The sequence below is a fragment of the Triplophysa rosa genome, linkage group LG15, assembly GCF_024868665.1.
Source record: "Triplophysa rosa linkage group LG15, Trosa_1v2, whole genome shotgun sequence".
NCBI lineage: Eukaryota > Metazoa > Chordata > Actinopteri > Cypriniformes > Nemacheilidae > Triplophysa > Triplophysa rosa.
The window spans coordinates 12,897,485-12,922,060 of record NC_079904.1 but is presented as its reverse complement, the minus strand read 5'-3'; the positions used below and the strand labels follow the sequence as shown (position 1 = coordinate 12,922,060).

Genomic DNA, 24,576 nt, shown 5'->3' with positions numbered 1-24,576 from the left:
TTTTATAAATGCATTTAAAATGTGACTATTAAATGTAAATAACATTAGTTACCATGAAATGCATTTAGTTTTTTCTACGCTTCTATGTGATGACAAATTTGTCAATGATGAGTTTAAGAACTTCCAATCCAATGTAAGTTTGACAAAAATATTCACCAGTTTAGTCTAGCATCCATTTTTAATGCTTCTTTTATGTGGCACTGGCCAGCAGAACTTTCCAAAGCAAAAAGAGGGCACATCGTGAAAGGTACAGGCCTATATGGTCATGTGTCCGAGTGTTTCGAACAGAGTTTCCATGTGTGCAAACATGACCGATGGGCCTCTTTCCAATTGTACCATTGAGGTACGAGTTCTTCAGATGTCTTCATTTACAACCTTTTTATCTTCCACTGCGATTCAAGTCAAGTTATTTATACTGTTGAATCACATCCCCAAAACTGGGTCACCTCTATTCTGATAGGATTATGAACAACATGGAAAAAAAACAAATGCTATATTTTATAAAGTATATAGTATATCATGAAAGGTAGGTGTATTACATTTCAAAAGGGAGAAAAACAGTCCTAATTTTAATTTTTTAAAAACGTAGTACTTCTTCCGAAGCCAAAATAAGCAAATTTCAACATCTTGACGGACAAGTTAATGTTTTAATTGAGGAGAATATATTCATGCCATTTTGATGCTGTCCTCCTGAAACATTACATCTCCACATTTCATGATTTTTATTTTTGGCCATAAATCATTATCAACCACCCTTTATGTTTGTCACTTGGTCCTACAAATATCTAACCAATGAAAAGTATTCAAAAATGCTTGTCAACTGACAACAGTTTCTAGTCATTTAAATAGTTTTTTTATTTCCTGAACAACAGCAATTATGTTTCGGAAGGACAGTGACGAATTCTGCATTACGAAAAAAAAAAAAAATCAGTAACAGGTTGGGTCAGTCAAATTTGGATACCAAAGCAAAATCTTTTGACCCATCTAAGCACGGTCACAATTTGGTTTAATGACAACAATGACTCCGACCATTGCCAGTTCTGCCTGCATCTCTACTTGAAATTCAAAAGTAATTTTATAAACTAATAGTGACTCATTTTATTTGCATTTTACCCTTCATTTCTAATCTTGATGATACCAAAGGTATACTACAGAACGTAAACCTGCATTTCGTCTTATAATCTGTTAAAATCCCAGAAAGATGCAGGCTTCTCCACTGATAAATCTAATCAGACCCTAACATGGCAAACACAGATGAATAAATACAGTTCATTGCCTAAAGTATCTTCATTCTTTAAAAGGACTATCACCCCTGACTGTTGTGTTCCAAACAAACAACTACCAAATGTAGGGTCTCTTTTTTTATTGGTAACAGACAATACACATACACAACATATATATGGTTTATAATAGAATATTCACCTCTTATTTTAAAAGGTAACCAAACATGGAAAAAAGCAATAACATCTGAATGCACCTAGAAGTAAGGCCATCAGTAGAATCTGTTAAAAAAAAAAAAAAACATTCAGGCCAGGTCAAACATTTGGAAAACGAGCATAGCCTGCATAAATTTCTATTCATTTTTTATTGTGTGTCTTGCGACAGGATCCAGGCACAGAGAAATGACCTCTGACCCAGGTTTTAGCAAGGGGTCACTATACCCCCCTGTTATGGCCACTAGAGACACTGACAGCCTCCAGTGGGCAAGCATAGGAGGGAATCTCCCTGAGATTAGCTGCGATTGGGAAAGACACTAAATATCTTAAATTATCAACCACTCACCTTAACAAATGACTGCAGTCCTCAGTTTTTCTTTACCTGCACAAAAGAATAGACGGATGAGATTAAACGATCTAAAAATTTCCAAATTAACATGGTTAAATAATATGTGTCTCCCGACAGGATCCGAAGCAAGGAATAGTATGCCTGTACTTCAGGTTTTTGAGAGAATTCATCTACCCCCCGTGTTACTCATCTAAGACATAGTAGGTCTTACATGGGCGATAAAGGGGTCATCTGACAAAAGTAGAAACTAACTTAATACCACTTACAAGTTAATGGTTAGAGAATAATTCTACAGCATGAGTGACTCATGACCCACATGCGAGTCTAGACTGAGAATGAGAAAAAAAAACTTATTTACCTTTTTACTACTTGAAAGGATTAAATTGGCAGTCATCCACCAAGGCAGCCCAATCACTGAATGCACATGTCCCAACGGTAAACCCATCAATAGAATCTGTTTAAAAAGGGAAATCTCGTTTAGGCAAGGTTACACATGATTAAAGTGAGCATCGCCTGCATAGGTTTCTATCCACATTTCATTCTGTATGCGTGTGTCTTGCGACAGGATCCAGGCACAGAGAAATGACCTCTGACCCAGGTTTTAGCAAGGGGTCACTATACCCCCCTGTTATGGCCACTAGAGACACTGACAGCCTCCAGTGGGCAAAGCATAGGAGGGAATCTCCCTGAGATTAGTTGTGATTGAGGACGACAATAAATGTCTTGCATTACAAACCACTCACCTAAACAAATGACTGCAGTCCTCAGTTTCTCTGCCAGTCGTTACCTGCAAAAGAGGATTAACAGATGAGAGGACTTTAAATTACCTAAACGATGTCAAAACAAAGATAATTATTTCTCCCGACATGATCCGAAGCAAGGAATAGTAAACCATGACTCAGGTTTTTGAGAGAATTCTTCTACTCCCCCCATGTTACTCCACGAAGACATTTTTAAATGGGCGATAAAGGGGCCATTAAAAAATAGAAAATACTTGAAATCACTTACAAGGTGATGGTCAGAGGATGACTAGACTACAGTTTGACTCTGGCCTCAAGGCATAAACCACGTGGGAGTCTAAATGTAAACGCAAAAAGAACGAAACAATTAAACGAACACTTAAAAGTATTTATTACAACCTTTCACTAGGTCGGAGTTTCTTTCTGTCGGGATCTAACAAAAACGCTCTGACCTTATTTAAAGTTAAAGAGAATGCACATGGTTCTAATATAAACTCTTTTTAAAATATATTAAAGTTTCTTACCATCGTAATTAAGACATTATAGTAAGTGATTAGACTTTACTCTAGCCAGGGGGTTCAGATGACCAACCTAAAACAATAAAAACAAAAGTTTTAAAACATCATACAGGCCGCAGACTCGACACGCGCAGACAGGGTGGTAAATTACACAAGGCCTTTAATTTACACACTACAGCATAAAACAAAATTACAGTAACTACGATTAAGGTTTGATATAATACTGCAGAAATTATTTTTAACTATTCTGCACTTTCTTGGCATTTAAAAAAGGAAATTGTAAACGCTCAATAAATTAAACAGCATATTTACTAAATCGCGTGCATATATGTACAAACGTCTGATTATTACAACCATAACCGAGATATGAAAGTAGTTAAATAAACGTGGAAATATTCTCACTCACCTAAACTCATGCTGCTACCGTTCATGCTGTTTGCTCCTCTGCACGGCAAGGAAGGGAAGAGAATGAAATGAACACGTGTGCTCGGTAAAAGGAATTCTGGGAAATTTAAAGAGACCGGTTCCTGCTGTGAAATGAATAACTGGTAAAATAACGTGCAGGTTATTTAAATAAATAATGTATTATTTAGTTTACAGACTGCGTTGAAGCTTCATCTTATTTTCAGGTAATGCTCGGGAAATTGGCATTGCAATGATTATTTACAGGGACACATTTTGAAAGAATGTGTTTCACTCTCTATTGGTGAGTCAAGCTGTCAATCAACCTGAAAAGCGTTTCGTGTCGTAGCACCAAATGCACCAATCCCTGCTCAGTGGGCGGGGTTTGACCGCTAATCCAGGATGTAAGTGTGTCGTATAGTACGTGCAACTGGCAAAGATGTTTACAATAAATATGTTCGGCATTTTATTTTTAGTTACAGTGACCATGAGCGAAACGACTAGATGAAAGCCGTAGACGTTTATATCTCGTTTTGATTGCACTGTGCACGAGCAGTGGGGATTGAATGGTCACTGATTGCTGTCCTCGGTGGGGATTGCAGTTTGGCCTGTCAGACTGCTCCTATTACAAGAATGTTTATTTCATAAAGATGACAACGAGAGGCACCTCATAAACTAAATGACTGTCAGAAATATCGCCTCCATTTGTAATATGGTGAGTATAAGTCTGAGTAGCGTGCTGGTTAGCTCTTACGTAATGGTGATGGTTCGATGGGTTCATTTACAGTCAGGTGCATGACCTCATGTATTAGCTGATGTATGTATGAATCACCTCTATATAATAATACATCTGCAATTACTAGACATTTACATGCTAGCCTAGAAAACTGAGCTTGAATGTCCAACAAAAATGTGCTGTGTTAAATGGAAAGACTAGCAATATTAGTGATGCCCCCTTGATGTTCATATCTTGACTTGGTTTTAACCTTTGTACGTGGAATCTGAGCTGTTACTCTAACATTTATAAAGGGAAATCTTATAAAGTGGTACAAAGAACTGTGTTTTAAAGGCCTCTTTATAAGTCTCGGTCAGAAATGTTAGTGAGGTGCCTTCTAAAAAGTCAAGATGGTATTGTATATTCCATATATAAGTATAATACTAATAATTTTGGACCGCTGTAAATACAACCACTGGGATCACAGTACAGTTTAGAAGAAAATGGAAATCTTAATATATACACATTTCACACACTTTTCCTAAATTGTGCATAATCCAGAAAAAAAGGTTTTAACGCTTATGTTTGCTAATGACGTAATATCCGTTTGAAGGTTTTGAAATGGCTAATATAAGCATAAGGAGTTTCAGTGGGATATATCTCTGTCAGTGCTTGAATATTTTAGGAATATTTCAATCAATGTCTAAAATCTTTCCGATGACCCCTCAGGTGGTGTGTCAGCAAGGACTAGATGTGGTCAGGAATATGATTAGTGAATTATTGCCGGCATGAGTGGGCTAAGGGCTTAACGTTTGACCGCTGTTTAGTCCAAGTTATATAACCAGTGGACAGATAGGGTTCATTTGTTAATGTGTGTGTGGAACCACATTCTGTAGTGGCTCATTGACCACGGGTTCAAGACAAGATGATGAAATTTGCTCTTTTATGTCTTACATGTACAGTCATGCGTAAATGACTGCAATTAGTGTGTATTTGGTGTGCACAATTGCAAACATGCATTTCAGTGTAAGAACATGCTTCTTTTACCTTTAGTCTTGTTGAAGAACATGCTTCTATTTTCCTGCGCTTCTGGTTGGGAACATTTCATTATCTGCGCTTCTGTATAAGAGCATTCGTCTGTTTCGTGTGCTTTTTTATTTTTTAGAACACGCATCTATTACATGTGTTTCAGCTTGAGAACATATTCCATATAATTGGGTTTTAAGAAATGCCTCAGTCTTGCGACTACTGTCTATCCACTTTCTCTGTGTTTAGCCTTTAGTTCTGTCTGAAATTCATATAGCTGATTGAAGGTTACTCTGACGTGTATGTTTGTACTTATGTGAATGCCCATTTATATGCTCTGGCAGATTTCTAAGCAAAAAATGACCCCTATTTAAAGTCAAACGTTGCCAAAAGTATCTTGAAATTGTTTTGACAACATAATTCCATGCCATTTTTCAAGTCCTTTGAGCTCAGAGCACCTGATAGCTCTCACGAAGGAACGTGGACCATTACATGCCCGTTGTTCATTTTTATGGCCTAAATGTTCAGGTTAAGTCTATCGCACACAAAGCAGTATTTATATTGCAATGGGCAGTACAGGTCTATTAGTGCCAGATATAAAGGATTCTGTGGATTCATATTTCCATGAGATAAAAAGGATGCTGTCTTACCCGGGTCAGTAACACTAGACTAGACTTTACAATGCACTGATGCTGATTGCGACTATTTCTGTCTTTCAACTGTCAGTCAAGGTTTTGACTCCTCTGGTTTGTGTCTTTGATCTCTGTCTCAGATCTGAACTGATGTAATTGTGGCCTGCTTTTTGTTCATTCTTCAAAGATACTCAAGGTCTTATGTTCAGATGTAATAGGCAGACATTTGCTGGCATTTTAGAGTTCCATGACATTCTGGATTGACTTATGTTTTAAAAAGGGAAACATTTTATTAGGGGACCTTTTTATTTTTAAGACTTTTTCCTACTATAAATGGTTTCAAAGCAACAACATAAACAAACAAACATTACTGTGTGCATGTGCACGTTTGTGGACCAAACTTAATTTACGGCGCTTGTTCTGAAAACAAGCAAAAGAAATAACAAGTAAATTATATTAGATAGCAAGTTAAAAGTATGTCTAGTATTATTTTGGGTTACCAGTAGAAGAACCGTTACTTGGCTGAACTTAAATGTGACTAAGTTACACGACCCATTCAACAAATTGTTGATTTAATACAATTATTATGGAATAATAATAATATGAAAATAAATATTAAATTATAAATGGTTATATAATTATATTTTAAGCCACTAGCTAGACCGATCAACAAACACAGATCGGAAGTTAACTTCGGGCCTGGCGCTTGCGTCTGATGAAACCGTCTATATAAAACTTAATAGCATGTTAGCCACGTTTATCGTTTGTCAAGCACTTCAATAAATAAGGGATCATGTACGTCCAGCTGGTTGTTATCACAGAATAAACCCAGACGGGGTGATCAGGACCTGACACGAAACAGACTTTTCCACGAGTCAGAATCAAGTATTCCAGAGACCAGTGTAATAAAATCAGTTGGTTTTAATAATTTCTCAATTTGAATCATTATGGCTGGCTGTTACGTAAATCAACATTTTTTCCAGAGCACATGTGGTTGATACCTTATGATCAACAAAGACACACATTTTCACGTCTGTCTCCCAATTCACTAGCAATTTAGAGGAAGCAGCTCTTCCTGCCGTAGATCTCTGTTACCCCTCCTCCCGTCACTCAATGAAACTTTCACTAAAACACTTGATACTTTGGGACTGTCAGCTAAGTAAGATGATTCATGAATCAGATCATATGTAGCTAGACCATTTTGCAAGATGTAAACAACAATGGTCCAGAAGCTCTTCCTGTTTCTGTTTTTCTTTTTTTTTCTTTCTTTTTTTATAGTGATCTGCACTGTTTGTCACAAATACACAAAAATGCTAAATTCTTACATTGTCTTAGGGTCGAAAATATTTAATAAAATTTAAATTAAGGTGGCAGATGAAAAATATTTATGCCTGGTATTTTCTAAACTTTCCAACCATTGGCAGGTTTGTGGACCCTGTTTTGGGCCCTGTTCAAATGACTTGGTAAAAATATGACGTATTACAGCTGTGTGTGTGCTAGGGCTGTCACGATTATGAAATTTGGCTGACGATTAATTGTCTATCAAATAATTGTGATTATGGCGTAGGCATGGGCCGAATACCGGTTTCAGGGTATACCGAGGTATGAAAGATTTTCAAATTTTCTGTGATACCGTTTCTAAGGTATGAGCTGTGTTTACACAAAAATACATAATTAAGTCATGTAATGCAATGTTTGATGTTTAGGCCTAATATATGGGCTATGACAAAAATCCTTTTTTTGAAAGAGTATTATATTTTTAAGGCTTTATTTTTTCCATGTAATATATGGTCTGTGAATGTTGGTTAAAAATAAAATGTATTTGTGTCCAGTTAAAAAGTTGTTGTTTGTATACGCAGACATTTGAAAATAACACATTTTAGTGTTGTAATTGCATTACCGTGAAACCGTGACACTTTTGCTAAAGGTTATCATACCCTCAAAATCTCGTACCGGCCCGTGGCGATTAATTGTCTGTTTTAAGGATTTGACAATATAACTATTAATGAAATTTCATTTAAAAAGATAAATTTAAGAAATGTGAAAATTTTGTAAATAACTAATATTATTTACTATAGAGTGAACAGAGAAGACTGTCTTGAGCACTAAAATATGAGGGTCTTGCAGCGTGGATGCAGCAAGTCTGGAAACAAAAATCAACCAAAAAATACAAAGCTAACATAACTCAAATGATGGAAAAATGTAATTTGAATGTAACAGTGAGTGCAGATCAAGGACAGTGGATGTAAAATGCAGCAGATCCTGCAGATAAACCTTGTTTTCTAAGGATTCACAATAATTGCGGTTATCTGAAATAACTGCGATGACGTCAAATAATTGCGATGAGACGATTATTTAATAATTGTGACAGCCCTAGTGTGTGCGCACACTATGTCTCAAAAAATGAAATATGGAAATCAATATTTTATGTAAAAAAAGCCTAATTACAACTCTCTATCTGTCTCTTTCTCTTCACAGGGCACCAATGCCTCTGCTCTGGAGAAAGACATTGGTCCAGAGCAGTTTCCCATTAATGAACACTACTTTGGATTGGTCAATGTAAGTCCATATCATACCATATCAACTCTTTACTCTTACGTAAGATGGATGTGCCCGTTTTTATGAACATGTTTTTTTGTTACTTCAGGGAGCACCTCATGGATACTAACATAATAAACCGATGACGGTTCACGTCTTGTCTTTCCACATTGTTGTGAGAACCGAGTTGTTTATTTATAGTCCTCTGCAAAATACATTAGCATTTAGTTTTTACTGGAGGGCAGGTCAGCTTGACAAAGCAGATTTTATTGCTGAATTCATTACCTGCGGATGATATGAATAATGAACAATGTTAGTGTCCTGTTTAGTTTTGCCAGAGCAGCAACCATCACATGCGTAACAGAAGCTTAAAATTCACTGAATTGTCTGGAGATTCACAGAAATTAGGTCACGATTATTAACATTTTTATTGCAACTTGTTTTGAGTCGAAGGAGAAGTATGCTGAGTGTAATAAGAATTGCAAGAGGGAATCTCACATCACAAAGCAATAAGTTCTTTTATGAGTGTCTGTTTGGTGTTGAAATGGGGGCATACTGTGTACACGTGTCAGTCCATCTTTGTGCCATATCTGTTACTTTTTGAAGATGAAAACATTTATTCTTCCATAAAATCGTGCCTGATGAACAGCTGTGCCTAATAACAAAGATATATTTTCTTTCATCTCTCAAATGCTCCAAAGTCAAAACCAGTGTCAGGATAAATGCTCAGAAAAAGGCCTTGGAAACCAAAACAATGTCCCACTGTCAAGACAACAGCAAGTGTTTTGTTGTGGCCTGCATTGGTCACGTTTTTAAAAGGCATTTGATCCCACCATTATTTGATTTCAGCCCTTTGATTTCCTTTTAGCGCTGAGGAGTAAGTCTCTTTGGTATTCCTGTAGTTCCACATTTGGTCGGGATCTCTGCGTTTCACCCACGCTTGCTTCTTTACTGGCATGCCTCAAGCACTCGATGTTCCCGATTTTGATCTCTCATTTTCATAAATCAATTTTAATAGCGTCCCAAGTATCTTTTGTTGGTTTACAACTGATCCGCTTAACGGTAAATCTCTCTCCCTTTCTGCAGTTTGGAAACACGTGTTACTGTAACTCAGTGTTGCAGGCTCTGTATTTCTGCCGGCCGTTCAGGGAGAATGTGTTGGCGTATAAAGTCCAGCAGAAGAAGAAGGAAAACCTTCTCACGTGTCTGGCCGATCTCTTCCATAGCATCGCCACGCAGAAGAAAAAGGTTGGGGTGATCCCTCCTAAGAAGTTCATCTCACGTCTGCGGAAGGAGAACGGTGAGGGTACTTGGGGTTCATCTGGTTAGCACTGGCCAGTTTCAGTAGTTTTTTTTACAGTTAAATGATAGAAACCACACAATTATGTGGGCAATAAAATAAATGTATTTTTTATTGCAAAAGATCTGTGCTACACAAATGTACATTTTATTTATTTACTTCATTGCTGAGGTCGTGTCAGGTTTTTATAGCCAATATTTTCTAGAGTTTTAAAGGGATAGTTCTTTAATACTCTTCCAATCATCTCTTTTTGCGTTCCACAAAAATTATCAAATAAAAAGAATAGTAATAATATTGGGATAATAATTAATTAATATAAATTAGCGTCATCAATATTCTACCAAATATTCTTCCTCTAATATTGACTAAAGAAAGTTATATTGGTTTAGAATAACAAGTAAATGACAACAAACGTTTAACCTTTGAGTGAAGCATCCCTTTAAGTCCCTGGAAAATTGTGGAATGACATTTTCCATGTTTTGCTGGCTGAACGAGTGATACTCTGTTACACAACAGTAAAACAATATTGATTTTGTTCACGTCAAATTAAAAAATGGCCATTTGTTTCAAACTAACTTGTCAGTCCACACAAAACTGCTAGACTGTCCTCGGCTAAGCTCTGAATGTTACACATATGTGCTGTAAACCTGTGGATAATGTCTGTTAGTGTTCTTCGTGTCTGTAATTGAGCAACTTCATGAAGGCAAAAGTTGATTGATAGTAAAGATTTTATCATGCTAGCATGAGCTCATAGTAATCTGGAAGGACTATGTGAAAATGAGACAGTTATCCTCTGTGTCATATGCTGAATGAGAAGCAGGTGTAAGAGATCAGGTGTGTGTGTGTGTGTGTGTGTGTGTGTGTGTGTGTGTGTGTGTGTGTGTGTGTGTGTGTGTGTGTGTGTGTGTGTGTGTGTGTGTGTGTGTGTGTGTGTGTGTGTGTGTGTGTGTGTGTGTGTGTGTGTGTGTGTGTGTGTGTGTGTGTGTGTGTGTGTGTGTGTGTGTGTGTGTGTGTGTGCGTGCTTGTGTGAGGGAGGGATCATATGTAGTATAAAAGGGGATTTGTTTCTCTGTCTCATTCCTGCAATGAATTAACAATACAGACCTCTATAAGAGAGACGTCACTTTACCACACACTCACACACAACTGAACGTATGATTTCACATGCTGTGTGTGACTACAGTTCCAAATAAGATACCTCGAGTAAACGACATTTTCTTCTTTACTTGTCATAATTATTACTCGTATATTCTGCAGAGTCATACATATAATGGCTTCGCTATCATGTGAGTAGCTAATATTGCACTCTCCCTACAGACCTGTTTGATAACTACATGCAACAGGACGCGCATGAGTTCCTGAACTACCTGCTGAATACGGTGGCTGACATCCTGCAAGAAGAGAAGAAACAGGAGAAACAGAACGGACGGCTGAAGAACAATGGCACTGCCATCGCCACGGAAACCGAGCCAGAACCGAACAAGGCCGAGCCCACCTGGGTTTACGATATCTTCCAGGGCACGCTGACCAATGAGACGCGCTGTCTCAACTGTGAGACGGTATGAGCTTTGTATGTGTGTTGTGTTTCATAGCATTTACCTCAAACACACAGTAAATATCAATTTTGTTGATATATTTCATTTATTCAATTTGAATAATTAAGTGATATATTATTTGTTTTAATGAACGCCTGTATATTCCGGATGGTCTTATTTATTAGACACTGAACCGATCACGTAAAGGTGCAGTTTACCCCAAAATGAAAATTCTCTAGTCATTTACTCACCCTCACGGCATTCCAAACCTGTATGATTTTCTTATTTCTGAAGAACACAAGAGAAGATATTTTGAAGAACGTTGGTAAACAAACCACATTGAACCCCATTGACTTCCATTGTATGGACACAAAAGCACCGAGACATTTCTCAAAACATCTTCTTTTGTGTTCTCCAGAAGAAAGATTTATATACACGTTTTGACCCACATGAGGGTGAATAAATCATTTTCATTTTATGAAAGGTGAACTATCCCATTTAGGTGCAGGCAAGAACACGGGGTGGTTTGATGAGCATCTTTAATATCTGAACTAATAGCTAATAGTTATTTAACAAATTTCCATATAGATAAGCTAAGAAAGAAGCTGAACTAAAACCAAAAACGCATAGAATCGTGACACTCTGAATCATAATCAAATTGTGAAGCAAATGGAGATTCTCATGTCTCTTATTGAAAGACACTATCATATTCCACACAGAGGACTTGGGTTTAGGCATAATAACAAGAAGATTGCTTACAGCAGGGGACAGATTTGTTGCGGTGGATTTGATGAGTTCCGATTGTTCATTTTTTCATAAAAGCACACAGAAGGGTCTTATAAAACAGCATTCAGCCAATCATCTTCCACTTGAGGAAAGAAACCGCCATATCATTTGGCCCACTTTTCAGTCATCTGTTGATTAACCTACTTTTTTTTTACATCAACACAGTTGCGTTCCCTGCGGTCAGCTACTTGAGTGCTAACACACGCATTACACTCACATGTCCTCACTCGCATCTTTGTGTCATTTACTGTAAAAGGCCAGTCAGGTCAACAGAGTGCAACCCGTTCAAACCTTAAACAGTTAAAAATGTCTGTAAGAAGGGGGTCATGTAGACGCCTGATAAACATCTCTGAAGAAATGAGTTCCCGGTAACTCTGACCTTAGAAGACTGGCTCTTTAACTGGAATTGCAGGTCTGAAGAGGTTGGCGAACGGGGTGAAGAAGGGTTTGCTGTTTACACTTTTGACAGGATCTGTCCTGAAATGACCTACGCAGGTTTTCTTGTCTGCATGTAAAAAGCTCGTGAACTCACATCCCCTTGAATTTTTTACAGGTCAGTAGCAAAGACGAAGACTTCTTGGATTTGTCTGTAGATGTTGAGCAGAACACTTCAATAACACACTGTCTCAGGTACACACATACTCTATGTACACAACCCATACTCTCCATTATTAGTCCTTCAGATATGTTTCGTGTGTTTAAGGTAGTCATTGTGTTTTTGTCTGATGGCTCTTATAGGGACTTCAGTAATACAGAGACCCTGTGCAGTGAGTATAAATACTACTGTGAGACGTGCTGTAGCAAACAAGAGGCACAGAAACGGTCAGTATGAGCAGACGAAAGAAGATATTTTGAGAAATGTGGTTTTGTGTACATACAATGGAAGTCAATGTGGTCCCAAATTGTTTAGTCACCAACATTTTTCAGAATAACATCTTCTGTGTTCTTGCATAAGAAAAACAGTACACACAGATTAGGATTTTTTGTATCCCTTTCAATAAAAACTGTATCTAACTAAACACAGGGGCGGTCCTAGACCATTTGGTGCCCTAGGCGAGCTTGACTGATGGCGCCCCTTCCCCACGAGAAAAGAACTCATGTCCAAAGAATTGCACATTTATTTAAACAATGATAATACAAACAATATAACAATATGTGCAAAATAATAAACCTGTTCAGTAATAAATATACAAAAAATAAACTTAACTTTTAACTTTAACAGTAGTGCAACATCTGAGAACAAAAAGTGCACACTAAAGAATCAAAACAAAAAATTAAACTAACAATAAAACATTGTGTGCAAAATTAGAAACTGTAAAATGTGATTCATGTAACCTATTAATCAAAATATAATATCGTCGCTGTCGGGCGGAATCCTCGCATCTCCAAAACCATTATTTTTCAGGAAAACTGCATATTTTTTGAGTTATTAAGCATTGTTTCGTTAAAGTTGGTATTATACCTTATATTGCTATCATATACTGTTGTGTACCAACATTAACACAACATTTCCCCAAAACCATGTTTAATCGGAGATACAAGGTTTATGACTTGGGAGCAGTGAGATACGAGATTATGTTGTCATTGATAAGAATGGTACGGACACAGACGTCGCTGCTGCCAGCAGTGTTCATCAAAGTCTGCGGTCGCGTTGAGCCTTTTGACAAGAGACGAGGCTTTAAGAGCTAATGAAAGCTAATGATTGTGGTTACATACATCTTCCTAAACTCTATTTTAAACGTTAGAGCTATGAGTGATGCATACCAAAATAAAACGTTAAACAGGCTGTCTAATATAGGCGGAAATTAATCTGCACGCAAATAAAGTCGGCGGTCGCGTTGAGCCTCTTGACAAGAGAAAAGGCTTCAATAGTTAACCAAAGCTAACGACTGTGGTTACATACATCTTCCTAAACTCTATTTTAAAGGTTTAAGAACTATAAGTGATGTAATACAAAAAACGATGAGCTGACTAGGCTGTCTAATAGGCGGAAATATACGAATCTGCTCGCAAACTTACCTTCGTGGCTCACGGGCTTCCTTCTGCACCGAAGCATTACAGCTATCAATTTTTAACAAAACGGACCTACTCAAATGTATCTAACCTAACAATTTTCACTCGTTATTGTCTAAAAAACTTTCAATCAGGAGACGTAATGCCGAGAGGCTCCCGCGGAGTGAAGAAGAGGTGGAGTTACGAGACTTCTCAGACAGTTGAAGTGTCCAATGGAGTTAAGAGATTTGCTCTCAAGATATTTTCAACACTTTAGATTGGTTAATACTTTGTAAAAATAACAGACCCACATGGGGACTGACCAATAGCATCGATTTGTGAAAAAATATGAAATTGACCAAATTTGGACATATGAGGTTTCCACCCGACAGCGACGATATACAAAATAAATGGCTGTTCCTGGTCTGATGATTCAGCTGCAGGTGGTCCCAAATATTTTAATAGTGAATCTAAAATGATATAAAAAACAAGTGTATTATCAACAAGTAAATGATTTCCATTTTTCAAATGTTATTATTATTAAGTTGCTAAGCATTTTAATTTTGACATTCTTTTTATATAAATTCACTTAGGATGTGTCCGAAATCACTCACTCACTCACATGAATGCTGGGTGAATTTAATAAATATATAATCAAAATTATGTACCTTTCTCTTTTGCACGCTTCTCCTGCTCTTCTTTTCTGCGCTTTCCAAACTGCGCCCCGGATGGCTTTTGCCATTTCATTTTCCGTAGCTGTAACCCGTCGACACACAGCAGAGGCGACCGACCAACTGCGCATCAGTGTGTGCGCTAGCATGTTGTGACCGCTAATTGACAGCTAAAGGTCACGTCAGAATTGTCATTTCTTTTACTTAAGTTTAATTTATTTTTATGTCAAAGTATTGTTGTAGATAGAGGGATGGCAAAAACTGTTGAAAAAAATAAATAGACATTAGAATTTTAATTAGAATTTTTTTTCTCACCGCATATTTGGCGCCCCTCACTAGATGGCGCCCTAGACAAGCGCCTATGTCGCCTGTAGGAAGGACCGCCACTGACTATACATATACGGTTACACGTGTTTTCCTTTGACCTGTGTGCTCGTGTGTGTTGCAGCATGCGTGTAAAGAAGCTTCCTATGATTTTGGCTCTTCATTTAAAGCGGTTTAAGTACATGGAGCAGCTGCATCGCTACACTAAACTGAGCTATCGGGTGGTGTTTCCACTGGAGCTCCGCCTCTTCAACACCTCCGTAGATGCCGTCAACCTCGACCGCATGTACGACCTCGTCGCTGTGGTGGTCCACTGCGGCAGGTATGAGAACTGTCAAATTACAGCATGCCATTGAGGTGCATGAGTTTTATAAATATACAGTTGAGTGTAAAGCAGCTTCAGTCTCAAGTTAACACACTGTGGAGGGATCGATGAACACTACAACCAGGGTTGCCAGCTTTTTGTAAGAAAACCTGCCCAATGGCCAATCAAGCTAGGCCAAAAAATAGCCCAAAGTCAAAATTCGCCACACTCATACATAAAATACATATTTTACAGTCAATAGCCCAAAAAATAGCCCAAACTCAAAATTCGCCACACTCATACATAAAATACATATTTTACAGTCACTGTTATGCATTAGACACTTCTGTCAATGAAAATAATTGTATAGCATTAATCAATGACATAGTATATTTACATAAATAAAATTATCTTACCTTGAGATTTACAGCTGATGAACAAAATCCTATAGGAAATGTGCCTATCCTTTTTAGAACTATTTGATCCGATTTATTGTCCAATTCAGTTTTATTATTGTTAGACTATACATTTGGTAGGGTAAATAAGTTCAATACACACATTTAGGTGAACTACATTTATGAATATGTCAAATTTCAACCAGCACAATAAAAAACAACCAGCGGAATCGGTTTAAAAGTAACCCGCGGAGGTGGCAACCCTGACTACGATGTGAATTAATTAGATTGAGTACACTAACAACAATGAATGATATTTTATTTTTATTTCTTAGTCTAGCATAATGTTAGGAATTAACATAGATTTGATTGGATCATGAAGTTAAACATGGGAAGCTATAATATTATTTTTTTAAATTAACATTTGATTATCATGAAAAAATATTGTTGCTGTGCTTTCAAAACCTTGTATGTCCAAATTGGCTGTTTTTCAGGAAATGGAAAAAAACTCTACTTTTTTTTATTTATTACATACTGTGTTGTCAAAGTAGATTTTAAAACTTATTTTTGTTAGATGTTTGCAAAACCCAGTGACAAACATAAAGGGTGACTAATAATAATGATTTATGGCTCAAAAAAATCACAAAATATGAAGATACGAGGTTTCAGAAGGACAGCAGCGATATATTTCATAAAATGTAAAATATAAAATTAATCAAACTAATCTGGAGTTTTATGAATGCTGACACTCTTACAGCCCCTGACATTTTGTCACCATGTCTGTATGTGTTTGTATTAGTGGACCAAACAGAGGGCATTACATCACCATTGTCAAGAGTCATGGCTTCTGGTTGCTGTTTGATGATGACATCGTGGAGGTATGCACCTTAATGTTAGACACCGTCTAAACTGTCCTGCACACAGACTATATAGTTTCTCTCACCATTCCTTATTCTATCCACCCTAGAAAATTGATGCACAGGCAATAGAAGAGTTCTACGGTTTGACCTCTGACATCTCCAAGAACTCTGAGTCAGGATACATCCTGTTCTATCAATCCAGAGAATGAAGGAACCAAGCGGGAAATCGATTAAAGGAGGAAAAGAGAGCATCAAAAGGAAAGGGGCATATGTGACAAATTCCTTTCTCATATCCCTTCTCCTTTGCTCATCTCACACTCAGGGTCTCCAGCTTATACTGGGTGCCAAAAGCCCTCTGTAATTTGCCAATATGACATTTTCCAGAATTCCCTTTTCCTGTTGCATTCTGGGAAATATACATCTTTGAATCTGACCCCAAGTCAGTCACCTGCATCTGGAAGGCACTTTATAAACAAAAACAACAATAACACAAAAGTAACACGTAACCACAACCACAATATTTAACTACAGTACTTGTTGAAACTTGAAGGAATTAAACGCTACAACAGGAGCAAAGCAAAAGCGCTTTCAGATAGTTCAGTGCCCAGGAAAGTGCCTCTCATCCTAGGTACACGAAACAAAGGAAGATGGTTTCTTTCTGGATCCCTGACGCACATCCTTCGGTTTTGAAACACCTTCAGTAGCTGACACATCTTTATCAGCCGATGGGCTGTATGCACTGTGTGCTTGGTTTGGATTTAAGTATGTTGTGGGAATTGTTGACTGGGAGCGTGTTATGTGAGTGAATGTTTAGCGAGTGTATTTGTTTCGCAGAGATTCAATAGTATGTGTGTGTGTGAGAGTTTGGACAGTAAACGCAGAATGCTGCTCTCCAATGACTTCACAAAGAAATAGACCGTGCAACCAATTAGAGAGTTTGAAGTGACTGAAGTTTTTGCCTCACATCTTTTCAAAGAAGAGTCCAATTGAAGGCTTGTTCTCTTCCGGTAACAATGAGAAAGCTCATTGTTGTCCAAATGCTGCTTCTCTCTCCTACAGGCTTTCATTCTTATCTAACACTGTTGTTATCTAACTTCCATTGTAGGTAATAGCCTTACATTGAAGTGTGCTTTAGTAACCCCGCAGTTGGCTCTGGTTGAGGTTTTTCTGGTTCAGTCTAGCTCTGTTCTTGTCTTGCGTGCTGAAATCTGCCCGTAGCCAAACTGGCTTCCCAGCCTGCTTCTATTGGGTTTAGTTATGGGTGATGTCATTGAGTCGACAACTTCAGTTCAAGTTCATCATCCTTGATAAATAAGAATACAGTAGAATTAAATGATTATTTTTGTTGAAACCTAGTGTATGTACATGTTTGTGTTGGTTGGCCAGATGGCTGTTCAAATCGTTTGATAGACACAAGGTTTGTGTTTATTTTCACATTACTAATATATAGTGTACATCTCTTTAAAGGAGTAGTTCACCCAAAAATAAAACTTGTTGTATTTAATCACCCTCATGCCATCCTAGATGTTATATGACTTTCATTCTTCAGTTGAACACAAACAAATAATTGTATATTTAAATGCTATCATGATATCTTAAATGGCGGTCAAAATGGTCCATCATCTCTCAATCCTTAATAAAAATGATGATAAATGAAAATTCTGTCATCATTCACTTGCCCTCAAATGGTTCCAAAACGGTAAAGAAGTACTTGTTTTGTTGAACACAAAGATATTTTCAAAAATGTGAAAAGCTAATCAGTTCTGGGGCACCGTTGACTACCATAGTAGCAGTCAATAGTTCCCTAGGACCATTTTGTTACAAACATTCTTCCAAATGTCTTTCTCTGTTTAATCGGAACAATGGCATTTACACAGAATTTAAATTTTTGGGTGAACTATCCTTTTAAAGTAATCCACATAACTTTAGTTGTAGGGCTGCTCGATTATAACAAAAATCATAATCCCGATTATTTCGGCCAATATTGAGATCCCAATTATTTAACACGATTACTCGTTAACTTTTAAAACAACACAGAAAAATAAAAAAACTTGGCATTTAAACTGTAAATTCAACTGAAAAATAAATGTGAAGAAATAGCACAGCTAAACCGCTGTAAAGGAAAGAGATGCGCTGTGGATATATACCACAAGAAAAGAGGATTCTTGCCAAATGAAATGCGGCACAATAATCGTTTTACCTCGATTATTTCGTTTTTGTTATCGCTGAAGGCCAAAATTGACGGTTACGATTAATTTTCGATTAATTGCACAGCCCTATTTAGTTGGTTAATAAATGTCTTCTGATACGTTTGTAAGAGAAAATTATGAACATTTTGTTTAGCGAAATTGCAAAATGTAAACAAATATTTCGACAGATTTTCGATGACTAGTCATGAGATGGGAGAACTAATGAGATTTAAAGTGATCAATGTGCTGCCATATTTGTATTACTATAAAATTCTTTTTTTTTTTAACGAAAGTCATTTATATTTGGGATGAAATGAGAGTGAGTAAACGATGAAAAACAAATTTGGGGTGAACTATTCCTTTAACGTGACATCAGATTTTGTCATTGCTTTATTGGAGAGACTTGAAATGGAACAGCAGGAGGCATGACATTACCGTAATGCAGACAGTAAACCACAGCTTTGGATTTCATAACAGGATGCGCTAAAACATGACCGTTGAGATAAGAACGCGCACAATTATTTAAACATTGTGATAGGGATGGCATTTATTTGAAAGGGCTTTTACTATTGAAGCGTATTTTATTGTCAGGAGGAACTATGAATAATTTGATTCGAGGAGACAGGTCTACAGCCTGATAAGAAGGGAAAAGCTCTTTAAGGTGCAATACAGGGAAACAATGAACATTCCGCACTATGATGGTCTTATTTTAATTGTATTCATTGTTTTAATACACTAGCAACCGATTTGTATATTTAGGTGTATGCTTGGGGAATATGAGGTATGTATCATTTTTATCTCTTAGAAATAAAATGGTTTACCAGAAACATGGTACTCTGAGGAAATCTATTCAAGATACATTCAGCATTCAGATATTTCAGCAGGGTAATAATCGTTTGAGGATGACATCTGTAGAGCTCCTTTTAGATCTGTACTACCAATGACTTCATACTCATCAAGCACATTGTTTATTATATCAAATGTGTAACTATGTTGAACTACTACTTGCAATATAGTGTATGAACACTGTGTAACAACACAATGTAAGACTGACTATGCAGTGTTATTTGTCCTGAAGCTAAACAGATGCTGACCAAGTTTGGGTGGTAGTTCTTTTATTTGCATTGTTTTGCTTCTTTTTTAAAGTGGCCGTGTAGAGGAAGTTTGTGGGTGTGTTTGTGTGGTTTTATTGGTTCTACGACCACATTTCACTCCCCTTGATCATATTTTTGTGAAGTTCTGTTGATATGCAAGTTATCAAAATTAACAATAATATGCCAAAATAATAGGAAACGTCACACTTTATCCGTCTAACTGGATCACAAAAGAGAGAAATAGTTTTAGTGTACTTATGTGTCATGAAATTGTACATAAATAATAAGTCGACATATTTGTTAGGAGGAAATTATATTTTTGAAAAGGTAGATGATTATATAAAAAAGCACCTATTTGCATGGGGAGAAATGAAGAATCGTCATGCTTTCATTCGGGTCCATTATGGCGACCTGGGTCATTTGAAGTTAGTTATGTAAAGTAGCCTATGAATTCAATGGTTTGTGCTCACGTATGAAGTGAGAAGTACTGTAACTGCTTCATACTGTGGATTGAATCCCCACACACATTCATGAACATCTCGAGACATCGTGTGGAATCTTAACACCGTTATTACAATGACCTTGTATGCAAAACACACCTGTCTGTTTTGTCCCGTTTTAATGAGAGTCTGTATTTTTTAGGTCCAGAAAAGAGATGTAAAATGTATGCGTGTCTGAGTGAGATATACCAGGACTCGAACTCTAATGGAAAGTGTGATAACTGTAAGTGCACTTTATCATAGCAGAACCAAAAAGGTTTCTCGTGGGAACTGAAATCCTGAGATTCTTTTGGTTTATTTCCTCTCCTTAATAAATAAAAGGCAACTTGACCAGCTGTGGCTCATCGGTGCTTTTATATTCATTTGTTTGTCCTCTCTGTTCTTTTTAATGATTGTTCTGCTCTTTGTCGAAGCTACACATGTTATTACCTTTCTCCTCTCTGACTAACAAGATAAAATGTGGTCATTTTGTTCAAAGACACAAAGGGCCTCAGGCAGAGAGAAAGAGAGAGAGGGTGAAAAGAGAAAAGAAGCAACTCCTCAAGAGATTGGAATGACGAGAAATAAAGAACCAGATTTACGGGAAGCTCCTTTATGGACCTGAAATGCTTATGCATCAATAGCAACTAGCGTTTCGCAGGCTGTTACTAGGGAGATGTGGGACTTCCTCTGTATGTTTGACGTCTTCACACTAAAACAGAAGACCCTGCACCTGCGACAGTCGAACTACAAGGCAGTCGTGTTCTTTTAGAAAATCAATGGCTTTTGTTTGTATGTGTGTGAGACCATAACTAACGTGTGCACACGTATGCATCACAGTATGTGCGTCACATTCTGATCACCTTGAGAGAGGGGCTGTGTGCGCGTGCGTACTGACAACTCGCTGGTTCTTTTATAATCCTCTCTCCCACTAAACTACTTCCTGTTTTTTTTAGAACATAACCTGGTCAAAAACAGAAATGCTTATTCATATATTTGTGTGATGTAAGGATGTTCACCATCATCCATCCATGCTTTTGGATTGCCTGCCTCTGTCCACATGAGGAAGACACAACAGCAACACTAAATTTCACAAATCATCTGGATTGATGACTTTGCACACGCTCAGTGAAGTTAAATGGCCATTTTTACACTACCAAAATGTAACTTATGTGGTTAAATAAAAAATAGACGTAAATGCTTAATTGACCCTTTTTAGTATCATTTTGTATAATGAAAGTACTCATTAGCTGATCTATATATTTAAAGGGATAGTTTACCCAAAAACGAAAATTCTGTCATCATTTACTCACCATCAAGTTGTTCCAAACCTGTATAAATGACTTTGTTATACTGAACTCAAAGAAAGATATTTGGAAAATGTTAGCAATTTTCAGTTCTGAGACATCATTGACTACCATAAAAAATTTAATGGTAGTCAACGGTGCCCCAGAACTGTTTGCTTTTCTAAATTCTTCAAAATATCTCATTGTGTGTTCAACAGAACAAAAATATATAAAATATTTTTTTCTACTATTGTAGTCATTGATGTTCCAGACCTGAAAATTGTTAATATTCTTCCAAATATTTTTTGTGTGTTCAACAGAACAAAGAAATTTAAACAGGTTTGGAACAACTTGAGGGTGAGTGAATGATAACAGAATTTTCGTTTTTGGGTGAACTATCCCTTTAAAGGAAAAGTTCATCTCAAAATCAAAATTGTGTTATTTTTTACTCATCCACACGACGTTCAACATGTTTTAAGACCTCCCGGCATCTTCGGAACACAAATAAAGATATTTTAGGTGACATCCAAGAGATTTCCAGGCCTCCTCATAGACATCATGGTTATAGTTGTTGTCAAGGTGCAGAAAAGTACTCAAGACATCGTTAAATTGGTCCATCCGCTCATAGTGGCTCAATTGCATTTTTTTTTAAGCGACGACAATACTTTATATCGTCGCTGTCGGGCGGAAACCTCCTATGTCCAAATTTGGTCAATTTCATATTTTTCACAAATCGATGCTATTGGTCAGTCCCCATGTGAGTCTGTTATTTTTACAAATTATTAACCAATCTCAAGTGTTGAAAATAGCTTCAGAGCAAATCTCTTAACTCCATTGGACACTTCAACTGTCTGAGAAGTCTCGTAACTTCACCTCTTCTTCACTCCGCGGGAGCCTCTCGGCATTACGTCTCCTGATTGAAAGTTTTTTAGACAATAACGAGTGAAAATAGTTAGGTTAGATACATTTGAATTGGCCTGTTTTGTTAAAAATCGATAGCTGTAATGCTTCGGTGCAGAAGGAAGCCCGTGAGCCACGAAGGTAAGTTTGCGAGCAGATTCGACGAATTTCCGCCTATTAGACAGCCTAGTCAGCTCATCGTTTTTTGTATTACATCACTTATAGTTCTTAAACCTTTAAGGTAGAGTTTAGGAAGATGTATGTAACCACAGTCGTTAGCTTTGCTTAACGATTGAAGCCTTTTCTCTTGTCAAGAGGCTCAACGCGACCGCCGATTTTATTTGTGTGCAGATTAATTTCCGCCTATATTAGACAGCCTGTTTAACGTTTTATTTTGGTATTGCATCACTCATAGCTCTAACGTTTAAAATAGAGTTTAGGAAGATGTATGTAACCACAATCATTAGCTTTCATTAGCTCTTAAAGCCTCGTCTCTTGTCAAAAGGCTCAACGCGACCGCAGACTTTGATGAACACTGCTGGCAGCAGCGACGTCTGTGTCCGTACCATTCTTATCAATGACAGCGTAATCTCGTATCTCACTGCTCCCAAGTCATAAACCTTGTATCTCCGATTAAACATGGTTTTGGGGAAATGTTGGTACACAACAGTATATGATAGCAATATAAGGTATAATACCAACTTTAACGATACAATGTTTAATAACTCAAAAATATGCAGTTTTTTTAATTTCCTGAAAAATAATGATTTTGGAGATACGAGGATTCCGCCCGACAGCGACGATATGTGAAAAACAAACCAAAATAACGACTTTAATCGATATATTCTCCTCTGTCTTGTCAGTCTATGGTGCGCGTTCACGAGAGCACTATGACGCATGCGCATTCGGTTTGTACGGTTGGGCAAAAAAGTGCAAGTCTTCCTCAATATAGAAATCATCAGACATTTTGCAAAGATCAGCTTATATACAGTGTGCGTCTGCTTGTAAACACAGAGTTGCGCTTCCGGGTTGTCAGTCCGAATGCCGGTGCATGCGTAAAATATAACACAATTTTGATTTTGAGATGAACTTTTCCTTTAAGTACAACACATTTTCACTACATTATAATGGCCCGGTTGCACAAACGAGGCTTGAGGCTAGTCCCAGACTAAAATGAATGTGTGACCTGTCTTAACTGAATATAACTTGCCCAGAAATATCTTAAAATATATCAGTGCCATTGTTTTGTCTCAAGATGCACACCAGTAATGTATTCTTCTAAGGCATTTTTATAAAAGCGACATAAATATCTTAATTTAACTAAGGCATAGTCCTGGCTTAAGCCAATCCGTGTCTGTGAAACCGGCCCATAATGTAACTGATTTAAACACATTATTCTTATCAATTAGTACCATAAAGATGAAAACTATAGCAATAGTAGTATTAAACTACACAAAAAAGAAACAGCGGATCATTCAAGTGTTACAGTTAACCTCTGTGAGTAATAAAATGTTATAATCTTGCTCTGTTCTCTGCTTTTTATCTGCTTGTATTGGGCCTCAGATGATCTTATTCTCATCCTTTTTTTTTGCATTCATAATGACTCTTTCCAGGAACTCATACAAACAGATTCAGATTCCCTTGTGTTTTTTGTGATTGCCCACATTTATAAGATTGCATATCCTTGTATTACTCCATCCCTGCGCTGGCCGTACATCTAAAATAGTTGCATTGTATTGGTTTAAAACAGCCTTCAGTCAGCAGACAAACCCCAAAGACCGTTATTGAACAATTAATAAAAGGCTTAAATACATTTTCCAGAAGCAAGCCAAACTGTTTCTCAGAAAATAAGCATTATATAATTGCTTCTCAGCAGGAAGCATCTTTAACCGGAAAGTAATTTTTTAAACATCTGTGAGTCTCTGATGTCTCTCCAATTGTGTGTTATTTGATGAGTAATGTGATGCAGCACGATACATCAATTTCATCTTGGTAATCACTATTATACCTCATTATAAATCTTGAAATTTAAAATTTAAGGCAATCAAAGACTAAGTACCAGAAGTAAATTAATAGAGCTATGCATAGTTAAAATGAATAAATAA

The 24,576-nt window shown here is 37.1% G+C and overlaps 1 protein-coding gene, 1 long non-coding RNA gene and 3 other non-coding genes across 6 annotated transcripts; 1 reads left to right on the top strand and 4 right to left on the bottom strand.

Moving 5' to 3' along the window:
* Positions 1-1,353: 1,353 nt before the first annotated feature.
* On the bottom strand, positions 1,354-3,532 carry LOC130566085 (uncharacterized). 2 transcript variants are annotated; one of them, XR_008964430.1, is made up of 7 exons: positions 3,450-3,528; positions 3,050-3,116; positions 2,794-2,862; positions 2,529-2,572; positions 2,144-2,239; positions 1,783-1,818; positions 1,354-1,502 (listed from the first exon to the last, which is right to left on the bottom strand). It is a non-coding gene; the product is annotated as an uncharacterized LOC130566085 (long non-coding RNA). The 2 variants fall into 2 exon arrangements; XR_008964431.1 differs by lacking the exon at positions 2,794-2,862 and having other exon boundaries at positions 3,450-3,532.
* Positions 1,588-1,707, bottom strand: LOC130566467 (small nucleolar RNA SNORA26). Its single transcript, XR_008964477.1, has one exon. It is a non-coding gene; the product is annotated as a small nucleolar RNA SNORA26 (small nucleolar RNA).
* LOC130566466 (small nucleolar RNA SNORA26) lies at positions 1,885-2,004 on the bottom strand. Its single transcript, XR_008964476.1, has one exon. It is a non-coding gene; the product is annotated as a small nucleolar RNA SNORA26 (small nucleolar RNA).
* On the bottom strand, positions 2,333-2,452 carry LOC130566468 (small nucleolar RNA SNORA26). The gene has a single exon (XR_008964478.1). It is a non-coding gene; the product is annotated as a small nucleolar RNA SNORA26 (small nucleolar RNA).
* Positions 3,533-3,827: 295 nt separating the features above from the next.
* On the top strand, positions 3,828-20,636 carry usp46 (ubiquitin specific peptidase 46). Its single transcript, XM_057353463.1, has 9 exons — positions 3,828-4,160; positions 8,297-8,377; positions 9,443-9,656; positions 10,974-11,215; positions 12,531-12,607; positions 12,716-12,799; positions 15,089-15,286; positions 16,463-16,541; positions 16,631-20,636. The coding sequence occupies exons 1-9, from the start codon at positions 4,125-4,127 to the stop codon at positions 16,730-16,732; spliced, it is 1,113 nt and encodes a 370-aa protein (XP_057209446.1). The 5' UTR covers positions 3,828-4,124; the 3' UTR covers positions 16,733-20,636.
* Positions 20,637-24,576: the final 3,940 nt, after the last annotated feature.

Bases quoted from the DNA above. Each gene is read 5' to 3' on its own strand.
- usp46 (XM_057353463.1), top strand. From the start codon at position 4,125: ATGACTGTCAGAAATATCGCCTCCATTTGTAATATG. The intron at 11,216-12,530 runs GTATGAGCTTTG...AATTTTTTACAG, and splicing joins GCTGTCTCAACTGTGAGACG to GTCAGTAGCAAAGACGAAGA. The intron at 12,608-12,715 runs GTACACACATAC...TGGCTCTTATAG, and splicing joins TCAATAACACACTGTCTCAG to GGACTTCAGTAATACAGAGA.